The sequence below is a fragment of the Coturnix japonica genome, chromosome 8, assembly GCF_001577835.2.
Source record: "Coturnix japonica isolate 7356 chromosome 8, Coturnix japonica 2.1, whole genome shotgun sequence".
NCBI lineage: Eukaryota > Metazoa > Chordata > Aves > Galliformes > Phasianidae > Coturnix > Coturnix japonica.
The window spans coordinates 20,492,375-20,510,877 of NC_029523.1; the positions used below are offsets into that span (position 1 = coordinate 20,492,375).

Genomic DNA, 18,503 nt, shown 5'->3' on the forward strand with positions numbered 1-18,503 from the left:
GCTTGAGTGTAGTTGTGCTTCGTAGTATTGCTCAGCACTGACTATACTGGGCTGACTCCCACAGAGCTACCCAGCATCCCTTCCTGAATGTTCTCAGTGCTTTAGACTTCAGATGAATGCAGGACAAGAACTTGAGCATCGTCCTTAGGCTGGCACTGTGCACATTTGAGCTGATAAGCCTCCTGATAACCAGGCTCTGTCAAGCAACGGTAGGGAAAATGACTCCACCATAATCAGCAGGGATCTGACACGAGTGCAACTAGTAAATCCAACTGGATCCAAATGCTGGCCCTGGGCAGCAGAACCACAGTTAATATTTGTGCCATATCTGTCTGTGCTCCTGACCCCTGGAATACAGAGCAGACACCTGCAAAGCCTCTGCACGCAGAAAGCCTTGTTCGCATGCTGATTAACTTCACCCTGCTGGGCCCGAGTTTGCTTGGCACCCATGACAAGGCACTGCATGACAGAGCTATTCCAGTCACTGATAGAGTTCACTGCACTGGAAAACAAGATGATAGAACTTGCTTTCAGGGAATTCTGTAAAAGTGGAAAATACCAAAAATACGTATCGACCGGACTGTTACATCCAAAATTCAGGTTTCATAAAATCTGATTAAATGGAGGTTCTTTCTGTAACATGAAAACTTCAATAAAACTTACTGCCTCCTCATCATTAAAAATTAAATAAATCCCGTGAACATAACTCTCTCCTTTATTAGGAGAATTTGTTGGGCTAGCTGTTTTCTTCTTAGTTTTTCAGATTTTTACTCCTTTCATATGGTGTTACATAAACTGTGTCTGCTACCCATATGGATCTGAAGAATATCACATAAGTTCCATTAAATTCACTGAACATTGGACAAAGCTACTGTAAAATTTTATATAGCCATAATTTTACAGCCCATATTCAAGGAAATTCAAGCAAACTTCCATTTTCCTTTAAACGGAAGCCTGCCTTAATTATTATTGTGGGCTATAGCCTGAAGAAATATATTATTACAGCATCTTTCAAGAGTAAGTAGTTGTATAAAACCTTAAACAGAAAAATAAGGATGGTTTGGCTACCAGCTACCTTGTTAAAAAAAAAAAAAAAAAAAAAAAAAAAGGAAAAAATAAAGAAAGGGAAAGTATAAAACCATTAAGCAAGCTGCCTCTACTGCAGGAATCACTATACTAAGAGGATTCTAAGAAGCTTTTCATAAGTCCATGTCTCATTTAGATTTCATAACAGACAGAAATGGAACTAGTAATAAGCACAACACGAACACCCCTTTATTTTTAATTTCCTTCCCTGTTGTTGAGCTGTTTCATAATTCTTGGAGATAATTCAAATTTTGTGAGACACCTTCAGTAAGAGTGAGCAGCTTGTGCACAGAAAACAGACACTTTACAGGTATAAATCTGCTATTTCTGTTTTAATTTGTTACCTGTAAAAATGAACACAGCAGCTGCTTATAACTGAGATATAGAATGTTGTGATGCAAGATTTTGGATTTCTATATTACGTAAGTTCTAGAGACTGCCCCTATTTAATAAAAAATCTGAATCCCTCCTGCTAGATACTGTTTAGTCCTTTAATTATTCATTAATTTTAAGTTACTTAAAATAAAGTTACATCAAATATTTTCAAAATGTATGGTTCTGACTGATCAATTATTTTTTGAACGTCCTTCATTTATTAAAAAATAATGATCCCTGATATGAAACTCCTACAGTAACAGGAACTACGTGACAGACAGCCACAGCCACAGAAATCTTATGTCTTTCTTCTTCTATTTCTAGCAGTGTCACAGCAAGAAATTTAATCTGTCCACGTCTCAGTTTACCCCTCTGTAAAACAGGCTTGGTACTGTTTCCTATTACTCCCAAAGCTATGGGAAGCTTACTGTATCAATTCAGAATTCATTACCTTCTTGCTGGAAGAGGTGCCCCATGGGCCAGTCCCTTGGCTTGATGAAATCAATGGGAACTTTGCCCCTGACTTCAGCAACAGCAGGATCGACCTTTAAGCCCAGTGCAACAAGAAGAGCAGCAAATTCAAAGCAATGCTCACCATTGTAACTGTGCTAACAAGTGCAATATATTTAAAATGTATCTCAGAAGATGGCCCTTTTTTCCCCCTCTCCAATGAATGCCATAGGCTCTTGTTCAGTAACTCTGCTGTCCCTCTGGAGGAGAGAGATTTATCTGCATGGAAAGAATCCTGCTAAGATCAAACACAATGCCACAAAGGGGTAAGGTTTCCGAAAAAGTATTTCCACTACTCTAGAAATGTACATCAATACAAGAATACTAGAAAGAAAAAAAAGGCATGGATTTGGGGGGTGGGCGGGAGGCGGAAAGCTATCCTACACTAAATGAATTGCTAGGTCATATTTCTGGCACCTGAGCTGGCTGAAGCACCCCCCAAAATAAGAAAACATTAAAAATACCCCCAAAATTAAAAATAATAATAATAATAATAAAAGAGATCTGCAAAGAGAGAAAACTTGCAAGTGCCAAGAGGCTGGCAGATGAAATAAAGGTGCAGAAAAAGCTGCATACGAATACTAAAGGACATACCCTAGCTTACAGACCTCATACAGAGAAAAAGTAAACTCAACTGTCACACTAATATATTCTAAGTTTTCATTGCCAATAATGTGCACACACACAAAAAAGCAAATGACACATGTTAAATACGTGTATTAGGCAAGAAAAGCTACCTGAACAAAATAACTGTCAAACTGCCAAAATTACACCATTTTTCATATACGTTTTGTCCTCAACAATTACGTTAAATCATCTTTAAGAAAGACAGGCACTTTTGCAGTCAATCTTGTAACACAGATCTGAAAATGTAGTATGTGATGCTATTCCATTACTAAATTCCTCTCCATGTGAAGACTGAAAGGGACATTTCCTCCTAAAGGGTTCTCAGATTATGGAACTGAATGCATACATATCCTAAGAGAATGGATCTGCACAGGCAATGCTTAAGGACATATGGTTTTGTAAAAGAAATATCACGTTAATTTAATTATAATGGCAACAGCTATAAAAGCAGGCCTCTGTGGATAAGCAGACAATGGATTAAACATGCTGGAGTCTGAGAAACTATCAGTCAGGTGCTGGCATACTGCAGCTAGACCGCGTTTCACCAACTTCATAAAAACATCTGGAAAGCAGAACTACTTCAGCTCATCTCAAAGGCAACGCTCCTACCATATTCAGGGGAGCCCATTTTCATTCCAGGGTTCATAATTATCTGCTGGACTCCAAGCAAAGCATGAAGGTTTCTCTGCAATATGAGTATAGCACACTAAAAACATTAAAGACCTTTTAAGAGAAAAGGTATTTTTGTTAAACGGACTAATGTAATTTCATCATGTGCGTCACTGACTGCTGTATATTCAGTGGATTTATGTATGTCATCAACTGAATACCACGTGCATGCATATTAAATAATTTTTCTCCTTGCGTTAAACAGCATTCAGTGCTTTCAACACTGAGCATAATTTTCAGTGCTGCTCACATTTGTATAATTCCATCATTTTCCTCAGCATTAACAGCACACCTTTGCAAAAACAAGGGAGGTCTGTATAAGCTGGTATCATGCACAATCCCCAGGATTATGAAAACTCCACCAGAAAAATCACCTGAAGGACATTTACGAACTATTCATGCCACATTTAATTTAATTTAAAATACCTTTCCATTCTCGAGAATATACTTGTCCATTACTGGAACAGGGGCAGGAAAATACGTTGATGTATTTGCTTCCTCACTGAAGGTCTTCTGTACCTCAGGTTCAGGCTCAATTGTTTCTGGTTTTACTTTTTCAAGCTCAATGGCAGGTCCTAGACAGTTAAGAAAAGAGAGCTGTCTGCTATCCCAGAGAACACAGCATCAATCACTTCATCACCCGTGGTTAGCGTAAAATATCACAGTGGTCAAGTTCACAGTAAAGTTAGAAAGAGCCCAAACCAAAATCCGGCTTGTGAACATCAGTAAGTATGAGCAGGATAAGTAACTCTGTCTTATAAAGATTAAAATATTTAATTTAAATTTAAGTGTTTAATTTTATTCTTAACAAGTAAGAACTTTTACAGATGTGGATAAGATTGTTTCAGTGCACATTACGGGTACTTTTTGCTGCAATGATAGTGAATTTATAAATCAAAAGATACAGTAGTAATTCACTAAATAAAAATCACTATGTGGCTATGTAGAAAACTCCATAATTTACTGAGATAATTATATGTAACGTTATAGGGATAATTGATATTTTAAAGAAATTTGAAAACTCTTTTGATATTACTGAGTATCCACAAAAATGCCATAGAGGAAAAAGGCTTAGGCTATTTATGCTAAAGTATCATGCAAAGAAAGATTATTCAAAGTTAAAAACAAAATAAAACCATAAATTAGAATTTTGATACATCCAAATCCATCCACCACTCCAATTTTTATTTTTAAACTAATCAACAAAAATTAAGCACAGATTAAGTAATGGAATAATGTTAATCATTTGTTTTGAGGCTTCAAGGGAGGATAATTATATTGTCAGTCAAGATCTTTTCTTTTCCAGGTCAAACTGATCAAGTGCTCCTAAAAAAGCAGAAGAATAAAACAAAAGAATGCATGAACTGGATTTCATTATCCCACTCATGGCAGCAGTTAAACCATAGGTCAAGGCACAGTTCTGAAGCCTGTCCTGGTTTCTCGATGCCTCTTTAGCTCATGAGAAGCTCCAGCAGCCACTGAGGTCCCATGCAGAGAGTGGTTTGTTAACAGCACAGTTGCCAGCTCAGAGCCCGGACTACAGCCATTACCCCCTTCAGGAACTACAAAGATAAACTCACCTACATGTAAGAGCTATAGTGTATCAGATATTGCACAGATTCAATAAATGACAATTCAATAAGCATATAACCATTATGGACCAGCATCCCTCAGTGCCTATACGCAGACCAAAGTCTGAACTGATCTCTGCAAGTCAACCCAGAACAAGAGCTCTTCAGTCACACTCCTTAAACAATTCCTGCACTGTAAAAACCAACGTATTCATTCCTCCCACTTTGTGCAGTCTGATTTACAGATTATCATATGGTCATATCAGCATTTCCCCAACTGCTGGTATTTGACATTTATCCTATAGCTTATTCTGCGCCTATATAGCTGGCTAGCTGATCTCATATGACTGCCAGTCAACGCTCAGAAACAAGAAGTCATCCAGGTTGACTTGCACAACTACACAGCAGTGCCACCAATAGTGTCTTAAGAGCTATATGCAATGCAAGCATAGCACAAAGAGAGAAATCACAAAAACATAACATTTGCATTACAGTTTCACAGTCATTTCCATAAGCACTTGAACTATCATGCATATACCACGGTGAGACTGAAACAAACTGAAGTTTCAACATTTGAAACTGTTAAAATGAGTCAAAATGGGGAAAAAATCTTGATTGATTGAACCATCCGGAGTCTTTGCACAGATCTTCATGCTGGCAGATGCAGGGATGTAATTGCCACAGGAACTTAAGATGGAGAAGTGAACTTTTGGCTTTTAAGAAAACACTCTTCAACAAAGCGCTATTTTGAGCTTTCTTCAGATGTATTATTCTTATACTTTGAAAACTGCTTCGAGGAAGATACCTAAGTATAATCACTTTCTTCCTAGAAGGAAACATTTATCTCATCTAAACACTTTTAGTAGTTGCTACTTAGAAGTCTTTTACTGCACGTTTATAGCAATATATTGACACAGCTGGGATCTGGTTTCCAGAATTCCCCAAGAAAAATAGCTGACTGAAGTCCCCAGTAACCACAGCTCCAACAGGTCAGAAAGATCTCTAATTCAATTCATGCTTTGCTGCTGAAATCACCTACAGAAAGCCTTTAAAATGCCTCCTTTTATACTCTGCTGATTCTTCTTCTCAAACAGAAACCTGTCTCTAAGCAGGTAGTCTTCCCAGTTTCTTTCAGTAACTACTAGAGAGTGCATTTTCAGCTCCACATGTTATGAGTTAGACATGCAACTCACATTGTTACCTTCATACCAGTGGGTGTTGTGAGCCTAATTTATAAGGTACCATACTTTAAAAGTTCTATCTCCGTAGCTCTTGTGCTCTGCATCTTATTCTAAAGAGCAATGGATATATATATTATATATATATATATCTATCTCTGCCATCTAAAAGATTAATAGCAATAGTACTTATTACATATGGATCATTAAAAAATAAAGACAATTATTCAAGACACAACAAGGAAACAAATACTTTCTTGAAAAAGTCTTCTTTCTGATTATAAAGTTTCCCTACTGTCTGAGAGGCCCCCAACATCACATGCAGAATGGAGAGGAAAAAGGCTTCTCTTTAAACACCCCCTGAGCTAACACGGTCTACCAGGATTTCAGTGAAGACAGCAGGAATCTGAAAAATGGTCCTGTTTTATACATGCTATTTCCTGTACTACTACTTGCTAGAAATGTTGGATTTTTTTCCATCAAAAAGCCAAAGAGATCCAGAGAAGCTGAACAGTAGTAATTCCTAAAGCATATGGTAAGACACAGAAATGCACTGTCTTCCACCCTATCCTGCTGTCACAGTCTCATGACCTTGTAAACTGCATCACCAAAAAGACCACAATTGAAAATAAGCTCTTTGGGAAAGAAATGAGGTGGATACACCCTTAGGCAATTAGAGACACATTAACTCTTAGCAGCGCAACATGTGTGTCTGAAAGAGATCAACGTTCTAACAGCATCCCTGATACAATTTCACTACTTCTGGTCGCATACAACCACAGTAAACTGTCCATATCTTAATTTGGAGACCCCTAGTTTTAGAAAAAGTTCTTGAACTTCTCATCTTTTGTATCTATCTAAAGTTAGGTAAATAGGGAAGAGTTACTGATTTAATTTTCTAAGTCACCTCACCCTCTCTTAATAAAACCAGGGCAAATTAGTGCATTTTCAGGTGCAACAGAGCAAAGGTAAGCTACAAGGCTTCCTGACCCCACAGCAGGCAAGTGCAGAGAGGCTTTGGCCATGCACATACTTCAGGGAGCATGGGCAAGGGATACTGTGACTGCTTCATCACCCTCTTCCCTCACTGCCTTGAGCCACAGAGTCCTGGTCAAGCTCTTGTATCCTCCAGGAAGTGATCCATATCAAAATGATGGAAAACCTTCTATTATTTCTCATGGATCAGCAGTGATTTCACTACTGCTGTTGGCCACAATTGCCTTCAGGCTCTGCTGTACCATGTGAAACACTGAGAACCTCACTCTTCCCGCAGCAGTGGCTCAGGATTTAGTAGCCAAGATGAAGGTCTATGTCTGGAGCAGAATATGCTGACTTCTTAATTCTCACTGAAATGAGCATATTGATAGGAAATTAAGAGACTGAATACTTGACTGAATGTTAACTCAAGAGGGTGTTTCTATATTTGATCTGCAAGTTTAAAATGGCAACAAGGACGTGTTTCCCACAGCTGCAATTCATCAACACAAAACAGCTGTCATCTCATGCAAGCAAATCAGAAGTTTCTATGGTGAAAGAGAAATGCAATTAGTTTGCATTACGTCCGGACTGCTAGAAGTAAAGCTTAACTTAAATGACATGTCATTTGAAACTCTGGGTTTAGGAGATCACCACAACAACCAAAGATAGAATCAGGATGTAACCTATTTTCTGAACCATTTTCAGAGATTCTTCGCATACTCAAACATACTCCATATACAAGACTGGAAAATTAAAGAAAGACATACATAAAGATTTATTTTTTTTTCCTGATTAAAAACAACACTTTTTCCATGGTGTCATCAGAATCTCTAACTTATAACCTGCTGAAGATCTCTCTCTTTCTAATCTTTCTAGAACTTGTTTTTTTTCCTCTGTGAGAGAGGCTACAATGAAAGGCAACAGTTAGCAGCAGTTAGTACAAGTCTACACAACACACACAATACACACGTGACACACACACAATACAGCCCACAGGGCCAAATTCTACCTTTGTCATCCATGAAAAGTTCCAAAGGGATCCAGGAGAGAACCCACCTCCATAATGTTTTAATGTTACAACTAATTATTATAAAGATTTTCTGGAAGTTATTCATAATTAATGTTTGTCCAGGTAAACAATTAAATTAACTCATCTTCAATGTATTCAAGAAGTATATTCTATCTTGTAGCAGAGGGCATACTGATAACAAATACGTCCAATAGAGGGTCCAATAGAGTGAAGATTCCATTTTTTTTCAGCCTTCTTTCAAATGTTTTTCTATTTTTTTTCTTTTCTTTTTTTCCCTTTTCCTCCTATGCTGTCTTAACTTGGCTCAAGTGAAAAAAACACACCCCCATTTCTTAGAGTGAAAGAAACGAGACAGAATTCAGAAGCCGTCTCCATTCCATTGCTGGTCTCGCCACTCAAACTGTTGTCAAGTCTACCAATTAAACTGGTATTTCATGCTGTTTAGCCCCATTGCCTATAAACATCTGGTTGATGTTCCATTCACATAAATTCCAGCTAACTACTTGCAGATGAAGAAACATTTCTCTATCCAAGGAAAATTTTTAGAAAGCTCAGTAGAATCTACTGCCAACCACATTGTGTTTTTTCAGATTGTGGAAATCTTGCCTGTTTTGTTTTATTTTAAAAGTTAACAATAACGTTTATAATAAGTAATGACATTATAATTATGCAGAGCATGACAACAATGAGCGTTCACACCCAAATACGCAGTTTATCTCTTCAGCCTTAAGGACCTGGGTCCAAATCTGCCAGCACACCTTAACACATGCTACAGCACAGGCACATGCTCTATCACGTTCAGGTTTGTACGTGAATGGAACTCAGATCTCCATGCAAAATGCATGCATTCGTTCAAGAAGAAGAGCCAATATCCAACTAACATGCAAAAATTAATTTTCCACATACACAAAGGCAGACATAAGACACAGCATGCTAAGTTTTGACGTGTAAATTTTAACGAGGTTTCAGTCACCAAGCAAATCTTCAACACAACAGTTCCACATTCTATTAGCAAATAAATATAATTCAGTAAAATATTTGAAGGTATTCCAAGGGTATCGTCTTCAATGAAAAGGATGAACTTTTTATTTTGTCTTTTTTCCCATTTATTCCAACATAATGATTAGATAATTGTTATAAACCAAAACAATTTAGCAATTACTCAAGATATTTAAAATTTAAATCCAAATTACACAAACCTGTATTTTGTAACAAGTGCTGATAACGGGACACTAAATAAATATGGAAAGTTTTTCTTAATTAGTCTTTATCAAGCCATTATTTTTCAAATAGCATGGCTGTTTAAAGCCACTGCCAAGAAGCTCAGGTGTATTTCACATTCCAGTGTGCTACTAACAGGAAGTGGGGGGAAGAAAATGGGAGGTAACACAGTCACTTACATAACAAAAAACCCTAACTGAAAGAAATAAAATAGTTTTTGCCCGAATATTCATTGCACTGACTTTTCTTTCTTTCTTCTTTTCCTTTTTTCTTTCTTTCTTTTTTTTTTTTTTCTTTTTTCTTTTTTTTTTTTCTTCTTTTTAAAGCTGGAACATATTGGTATTCTTTGCAGATTAAACTTTATTATCTTTTTCAGCATATACTGGGAGTTCAAAGACCTCTTAAAATACAGCTGCTTAAAATGGAACTCTGATTCAGCCAAACCAGCACAAAGACCTCTACTACCATTAAAGAAAAACCCAGACATACATATACAAATCCAACGTATATTATACAGCCATAGCAGAAAACCCTTTTAACATTCAATGTCCAGTTTAACAACCACTGCTATTCTTCAAAAACGTTTCCATTACTATTGATCACATTTGAAAAATTCATTAAAACTTGTCCCATTTAAGTCCGGCACTTACCACTACCTAGTCTTAGAAGCAGTACATCCTGGAGTCTCCTGTTCAAGTCTCTGAGCTCTTTCATTTCTGACACGAGTGCCCCATATTCCTTTAGCTTCTTTGCTTGTTGCACAAGCTGCCTCCGTGTTCTTTCAAGCTCCTGTTGAATGTGTCTCATTTCTTCTTGTTGCTGTTGGTAACTCCTCAGCAATTCTTCATACAGAATCCGAGGGACTACAGCATCGTCCATGTTGTTCATCCCTTCTGAAGCCTCCATGAAAGCCTCTTCAGGGCTGGAAGTATTACTGAGACTCATCCCATTTTGTTTTTCAAGGCGAGCAACAACTGCTTCGATGCTTTTGTGTGTACCTTCACTTTGTTTCCTTCCATCTTGCCTCTGAATGTTACAATAAAAATAATAATAATTAGAAGAATAGTAAAGTTTAATATAAATTAAAATTCTACAGATGTGTGGACTGTGAATGTTCTTTTACTTATAATAACTTAAAATAAAATAAGGTCAAAAATATTTGCCTATCAAATTCTTATGGAAACATATGCTGTAGGTATCATGCAGGTTTAATTCAGTAAAATGCAAGCTTCTGAGGCATAGAGTTCTTTCAGGTCTTTCTTTCTGCCTTTGTGCAACACTTGCAAACAGAATGTATAATAGGTCACTCCATTCCATATACAAAGCTAATTTAAAAAAAAAAACAAAACTGCTTCTAGATCTCTTTTGCATTGAAGTTCATGCTTAACGTCTATATTTGCTATAATGGCTTTTCTGGTAGGTAAGAGCATCAATCAATCATGTTTGTCGCCTGTGATGACATCAGAGATCAAAGGAGCACACCATACAAAGCTGCTGTATGCACTGAGGGCTTGTCCTTCCCACACATGAGGAGACAAAGCCATGTCCAACTTTACCTCTGCTACATTAGCCTAACGGGCTGATGCAAGTAGTATGTGAACACTATCAGAAAGCAATGAAAGGGAATTGAAAACACTGAAGTTGGGGACAGAACATATCATCTAGTCTCATTTCCCTGACCAACTGATTGTTTCTCTATTAGTAGTACACTGCAGAGATTTCATCTCTTTTGATCTCTTAGCAGAAATTTACCTTCAGTCTTCTAAATAAAATCCAAACTCTATAAATTAAAGCACACCTGTTTTCAGGGGCCCATGCAGCAGTATTAAAACGTAGCAGTACGTGTAAAAGTCACTATGTTTCATTGGTCAAATATGGAAAAAGCATTTGAACTTTCAAGCAACTTCAATGAAAGCAAATGTATTTCATAGAGCAGAGACAAGAAGCTGACACTATCAATTCCCATACCACAATATCCATGAGTAATGTGGCAGAAAATGAGATTATTTGATGTTATGCCTGCTCCACGCATGCTCTAAAAAAAAGTGCTGGCCCACCATAAAGAGATGTACTAGCATCATTCCTGCAGCTGCAAAACACATGAAGCCACAGAACGTTATTTTATTCTGAATGTTGGCAGGCTTTTAAAGAAATCATTTGATATCAAAAAATAAATATGGTTACATAGTGGGCTTCTGGCATCTGGACCTAAAAAGACAACTGGCAGTTATAACAGAGCGATGCTGCCTTGTCAGTTTGTCTTCTCCAGCACTGCTGTATTTGAGAAGTCTCAGAGCAACCCTTCCAATTCCAAACAAGCAGAGTGCATTAGGTCATAAGTGCCACCAAGAACAGCTGGTCACTTTTAAAGCATTCTGTACCCAAGTGAAAAAGCATTGTTCCAAAAATCTCAAATGGCAATTAAGCCATGCAAGACCATATAAACAGGAAAATGTTTGATTGCACATGAATCACGTTTTTGAAAACCCATACCATATCCCCTCCGCTCCTAATTTGATCCAATTACAATAAACACAATGTTTCAAGGAGATCAAAAGCTGGAATTCTTAAGCTATGAAGTCTGTATATGCCCCGAGCACTTCTCCCCGCTCCCCCCAAAAAAGAAAAGACAAAAAAAAAAGAAAAAAAAAAAGGAAAGTCTTCAGTACCTTACTGTGTCTAAGCTCCACATCTTCTTCCCCATAATCTGTAACCTCCCCAGCTTCTTCTACGTGATTGAGAGACAGTTTGGGGATTTTAATTTTCTTCTGCATCACACTGTTCTCAAGGTCAGTTTTGTCCTCTAAAATGTATATTGAAAGTAAAATTTTGTTACATTAATCAGTGTTCTTACTTCCAAATGCTGCATGACTTCAGTAAGACTCGTTAAAAGAAAAAAATAAAAGGAATCTCCCATGCTTCATTCCCCTCAAATTAATCCATGGTGTAACTCAACTGACAGCCATTGACAATGCTAGGGTTTCAACAGGAGATCAATCTGGTCAAAAACAAGAGTAAGTAGTGTAAAATGCCAAGCTAAGTTTATCGGAATCATCCAAAGTGTCAACAAGAAGGTAGTACTATCATTAAATAAGAGTTAAAGATGCTGTAAGTAAGGCAACTTCCTAAAAACATCTGCATCACTTTAAGCTTACCAACAGTATTTTTGTATTCATTATCTGTTGCTTCAGTTTAGACTCTGCTGAGGGTTAAAGTGAAAATAAACTTGATTATTTACCCTGTACTCCAACAATCAGCAGCACGGATTTATTTGCAAAGATCAGGGCAGGAAAAGGAGATGCTGCAGGACATGTTGAAATCTATGAATCTCAAAACAATTAAGTAAAATATTTTCAAGTCTGCAAGATTCTAAAATAACTCAAAATCAAGCATTTCCTGAAAATATGTTATACACTTCAGTATTTTAGGAAAGATGCAAAGGGGATGGGGAACCAAGTGTACAGTCACCCCAAATGCGTCTGTGATATGTGAAACTCTTGCAGAGCAAACCAAGTATAAAGAAATTCACCAGCTTGGCTACCCATGAAGGACTTGGACAAGGACTGATGCCTTTAAAGTCTTGTATTGAAGTGTTGTATTTGTGCACTGAAAGTCTATGAATAAGAAAACATTTTGAGTCTTCTTATCCACCTGCAAACTGTATCTCAGAAAGTGTCCCATGAATATTTTTGAAGGTGCTAATGAGGATGACATTTCTTAGTGTTTAGTTGCATTGACTTCTGCTTTCTCACATTAGCATCTCTCCACAGGACCTCAAAACGGTTAGTGTTGACAACACAGAAAAGGGAAACAAAGGTAAATCACTGTTTAATGAGGAGTGAGGCATTCATTAGAAATGAATTACACAGATGAACGCTATTCATTTTGTTACAGATAGAAATGGATCTCTTGTAGGCAAATGGTGATATTACAGCCCACGGCTATGTAAAAAGAAGAGGCACAGAATAAGACATTAGACAACCTGAAATGAAATGCAGATGGTTGCAATAAATACTAAGACAGATGCAAAACGAAACAGATAAACAACAAAAAACAGCTAGGCTTATTTTAGTTCATTGTCTGTTCCCCAGAGCACCATGGATGCTTATCCCAGTAAAACAAAAAGGCAAACCAACTGTTTCAGTGTTGGGGAAAGAAAAACCCAAACAAAAATACACAAAGAAAGAAAGAAACAATTAAACAATAACAGAACACAAAAAACAACCCTACATTTCCATTTATCTGGAAAATATGGGTTCATCAGAAGAATGACACAGCTCACTTCTACTGTCATAAAACAGAGGGTAAGAGAGCCCTTACTAGATGAAAAAAAACAAACCCAAACCTACAAATGTGACTGAAGGATATTTGAATATATACTATATATATGTATATAATATATTATATATTGATACATGAATGGGTATTGGTATCTCCTTGGAAGGTCAGAAATTGAAAAATAAATAAATCCAGATGGAAAGAAAAATATACATATTTCTGTGACTATATACTTTGGTGCACCGGAGTGTTTCACTAAAATATGCACTCACAATTTTTTCAAGTGCACATTTTTTGCAGAGAAAGTTTCCCCAGGTTGCTTTGCCAAACCATCTTCCACAGAACATGAAGATCAACATTCTATGTCTCTTCTGCATGTAAAGAATGCAGATCTGTTTCTCTGGTCTGAAATAACCCTTGGCCTCATTACAAGGTGGACATAATCCAATTGCTTCACATAGTTACCTAAAGTGCCTGCTGGCAGCTACCTGAGGTCAGCCCTAGCCAGGACCCGAGGCAAACTGGAAACGGACACAATCAATTCTGCCCATGGCCTGAGAAAAGAAAGGCTTGAAACTCCCCTGGAAAGGAGTCACAGAGGAATAAGTCCATGTGCAGGCTACAGTGAAGTCAGCAAATACTTTCAGACACACAAAACATTAAAATAAAAAAAAATTGGAAGATGAGAAATATTTTTCTTTCAGTTCTGGCTTTCTATTTTTTAAGTCAACTTGTAAAGGTTAAGAACACATTAGATGCTCTGAAGAACAGAAATTAGAGAAAATACCCAGTTTGGGGGTCAAGTAAAACAATGCTCATTATCTGAATTCTTCACCCTCTATTCCCCTCCCAGTTTCTCAATCTGCCTATGATATCTGTATTTACACAACTTTTCAGGTGGATTGAAGGTAAAAGTGTATTTATATACCTCCTTATGAATGCTTAGTTTATCAATTATTGGTTTCTATCAACACAAGTCTCTCCTGTGTTTGGCAAATCTTTGCATTTGGTTTCTTGATTTTACTACTTATCCTGTAAATGAACCAGTGGGTTGGAGAATTACTTTTCCCTGCATGCACAGAATTTGAAGAAGCAATGGTAAAAATGAGCCTATGTAAATTAAAGCTCAGGATTTCTTTCATTTAGTTGATGAACTAATAGTTATATTCCTCTGTCTTCCAATAAAACTCCATACAGTGTTTTCTTACATACGTTTGGTTCTTTCAAAGCCTATTTATACCTAACACAAATCATCCAGTGTATTGGATATTAAAGAACATTTCTAACTTCTGTTGTCTTCCACATTAACTGCAGATAGAGCCAGAAAAAACAACAGCATTCTCAGTTTTAGGATAATGCTTAAGTACTGGCTCATGTTTTGTAAATATTAATGGAATTTGGGAAGGGGTGGGAGGAAAGTGAGAGTAGACCAGAGGGAGGGGTAGGAGAAGCATGAATGTGTCTTTTGATCTGTTCCTCTTAGAACTCCATTTCTGCTGTTGTGTAAGCCTACAAAAGGCAAGGACAAAAGAACACTCCAGAAAATGTGAGACATGCACAAATCCTGAGCCTGGAGAAAACCAGGATATGAACCTAAACAGATGGACAACACACAGTACGATGACTGGAGCTATAGAAAACACTGAGAAAGGCAGTCCAAGGAATGCTGTCACTCAGAGCCTTATGCAATGACCCGAATCATTTGTCCAGACTTTGCCCCCAGTCATTTAAACCTTGACACAAGTTAAAGATTATACCTTCCCTTTGGTGATCATGAACAGAATGTCACTATGTTGTATCTACAGCTTTTCCTGTGCATGAAGTAAACAAATTAGTGAAACTGACCACTGAGGACTAGCACTTAACATAGCTAATTAGTTACCTGTAATAAAATAAACAGCACAGAAGTGCGATGCAAGCATGGATAGCACTGAAGCCCTCTGCCCTTTAAACAGATATTCCAGGAGACACAAGGCATAAAAAAACTGCTTTTGTGCACAGTAGTCAGATAGAGAAAATGGCATTTTGTGATTCAATACACAGAATGAAGAATGCTGGAATAACAGTACTCCAGGAAAAGGTCAGGCTTAGAGAGATCTCACCAGTCAACCTCACCAGGTACTGAAGTAGGGGGCTCAAAACCAGTGCACATGACAGCACTTCTCAGTCCATATGGCCATCTCCCAGAGTTCCTCAGCTAGCAAGAAAAAAAGCAGACTGCTGGGAAATTTCAAAGTGGCTGAGAAGACATTTGCCCTCAGCATTGCCAAAAGAAAAGAAAAGAAAAAAGCCAAAAAAACATGCCTGCATTAGAGAATCAGTATCAACTAGCGAAGGATAAACTGTTCCTGGAATGTTTCCTTCAGTCCAGTCTTCGTTTCAGCATCAGAATGGGTGGATCTGGGCCAAAATGCAATAGCTTCGAGTCTACAGCAGCAGGGAACTGAGGCAGACAAAGTGAGTTTGACAGGGCAGGAAATGAGTTGGTTAAATTCAAGTAAAAATATGTTAGTGACCTAAAATTGAAAACCATATTCCGGGATATAGAGTAGGACTATGGAAAACTCAAAAATCTCTTTAAAACATTCCTTACTTTGTAAAATAATGGTATGTACTGAACAAACTAATCCTTCCAAAAAAATAATTCAAATTCTGTTTGTTTGTTTGTTTTCTGACTTTTGCAGTCAAAGATGGAAAACTAAAGGAAGAGAGCTCTGTACCCGGAGCAGACAGAGGATGGAAGGTTTTGGATGAGCCCAAATAAGGGGCTTGGTGATGCTATAAATCTTACAATAATAAAATGAGAGAAACTTGAGCAAACTTCATCCCTTCCCTAAGCCTTCAAAAAAAATTCCACTCCTTGTGAAAAATGATATACTGACAGTTCAAGAAATTTAACATCACCCTTCCCATTTTCAGGCATATACCCAACACATATGGGCAGCACCTGCAAAGAATTCAATGCAGCAGCATGGGGGGAACTGCCTCACTGCTGCCTGAAAGAACAGCATCAGCCTCAGTAGATTATGCACTGCTTTCAGTGCACACTTGAAACAAAACAGACACTTGAGAACCAAAACAAAAAACCCATAGACAAAGGTATACTTGGTGCTTCAAAACAAATACAAGCATGAAGCACCACAGGGCACGGATTCCTAAGTGGCACTTAAACACAAATAAACAATAATCAATATTGTTGTGACTGAAAATGAAAGCAGCATGATAATACAACAATGAAAACTGGGCTAGTTTATTTGAAAATGGGGAAAAAAACACACCCAAAACGCAAAAGAACCATGAGTTTCTTGCATTAGCTAAGGAAGTCAAGAAGGATTTTAAGAGGAAGATGTGAGTTCAGAATGAATAACAACCCTGCGGGCTCAGAAGGTGATCAGGACATAGAGGAAGAAAAACTCTTTGTGCACAAACCACCCCTGAGCTTAAGACCTCTACCAAAGCAGAAGAAACTAAAAAAAAAACCACCACAGTAATGTACAACACAGTGGAATGGATGGTGTAGGGATGCAAAAGTTATTCAAGGAAGTGAGCCACCAATGCTGAAGCAGCTAAAATGAGGGGAACAGGTGGAAAAGGGATCAAACATTTCTGCAGAAGGATGTCAGAGAGGGAAGCTGAAAAGAAATTTCAGGAAGTGAGAAAAGTAAGGAATAAAGAGACAAAGCTGAGTGTCCATCATCAGGGCTAATATCACCATCAAAAACTGACAAGAACTAAATACCCCTGAAAAACTTCCCGAGAAGACAGCGACAGACAGCTGAGCAACTAGGGAAATGTCTTCAAAAAGAAATGTTCTTCCCTGATGTTTGGAGCACACAACAAGCAGCAACGCTGACAAACAAGGCCAAAAAGCTCAAGCAGGTGAATACATGCTCTTGAGAAACCAGCCAAAAAGGTTGTTAAACCTTATGAATTTCATTTGAATGGAGAGAATAGAAGCCAGACTGAAAATAACTCTAAATGACACTTGGAAAAGGCTTGTTAGGTTTGGAGATATTGGGTAAAGAGGATGATGTACCACACACCTCAGTCAAGACAGCTCACTGATGATGTATTTGCTAATCCAGAAGTTAATATGAAGCCTCTCCAACAATAATTAAACAGAAGCAACATGATTCAAAACAAACATAAATAATAATTTATATAAGTTTTAATTTGTTTATATTTAACTCATACAAGTTATTATTATTTTACTCTCTATAAACAAAACTGTCCCATTTAATTTCTTAGGATGATTAAAACAGTGTCTGTTGGCAGCAGAAAATGATGGATTAGATCAAGTAAAGACACGCAGATTGAGAAACATCAAGGTGGGTGATTTTTGGTTTTATTTTTTGTTGTTTCTTTCCCCCCCCACACACACACAAATGGTGAGGACAGCTTTAATCTTGGATCCAATATTTTCTTAAATATAGACCTTGAATAACTTGACCTCTTTGTCTGTCTCAGTGTTTCTAACTGCCCCACTGAAGTGCTGTGAAGATTTTTTAATGTTATACAACACTGAGAACATCAAACACAGAATCACAGAATCAAAAAATGGCTTGGGTTGGAAGGGACCTCAAGGATCATCAAACTCTAACCCCATACCACAGGCAGGGCCACCAACCTCCACACTAGACCAGGCTGCCCAGGGCCCCATCCAACCTGGCCTTTAAGTCTTTACTCTGTACCTACATGCAAAACTCAGTTATGGGAACTACTTTTCAGAAGTCTGGACATGCTGAGTATTTCATAAAAACTTATTTATTACCAAAGCTGTGTCTTTTTCAAAACGTTCAAGAGTTCATCTCAAGACATCATCCCCTCAATGACAGTTACAGCTTGTCAATTTGCCTGCCACAAGCAGTCAGCCTGAATCACACCAAAGAACTTCATTAGTACCAACCCTCGATAATGATTTCCTGATCACAAAGGCCAGAAAAAGCAGCAGCCTACAGGGAACTCTCCAGGAAACCTCCA

At 37.6% G+C, this 18,503-nt stretch overlaps 1 protein-coding gene and 1 long non-coding RNA gene across 9 annotated transcripts in view; one reads left to right on the forward strand and one right to left on the reverse strand.

The window, feature by feature from the left end:
- LOC107317605 (BEN domain-containing protein 5-like) overlaps positions 1 to 18,503 on the reverse strand; it is an 801,512-nt gene that overhangs the window by 305,680 nt on the left and 477,329 nt on the right. For 5 of the 8 annotated variants that reach the window (XM_015870491.2, XM_015870490.2, XM_032446072.1 and 2 more), the window contains 3 exons: positions 11,915 to 12,048; positions 9,896 to 10,271; positions 3,694 to 3,842 (listed from right to left, as the gene is read on the reverse strand). The exons of 2 other annotated variants lie outside the window; for them this stretch is intronic. In XM_015870491.2, coding sequence (XP_015725977.1) covers positions 3,694 to 3,842; positions 9,896 to 10,271; positions 11,915 to 12,048 — 659 coding nt within the window. The remainder of the gene's footprint in view (positions 1 to 3,693; positions 3,843 to 9,895; positions 10,272 to 11,914; positions 12,049 to 18,503) is intronic. One more of the 8 variants, XM_015870493.2, reaches the window with a different exon arrangement.
- Positions 1,132 to 9,487, forward strand: LOC116653735. Its single transcript, XR_004308101.1, has 2 exons — positions 1,132 to 2,237; positions 4,574 to 9,487. It is a non-coding gene; the product is annotated as an uncharacterized LOC116653735 (long non-coding RNA).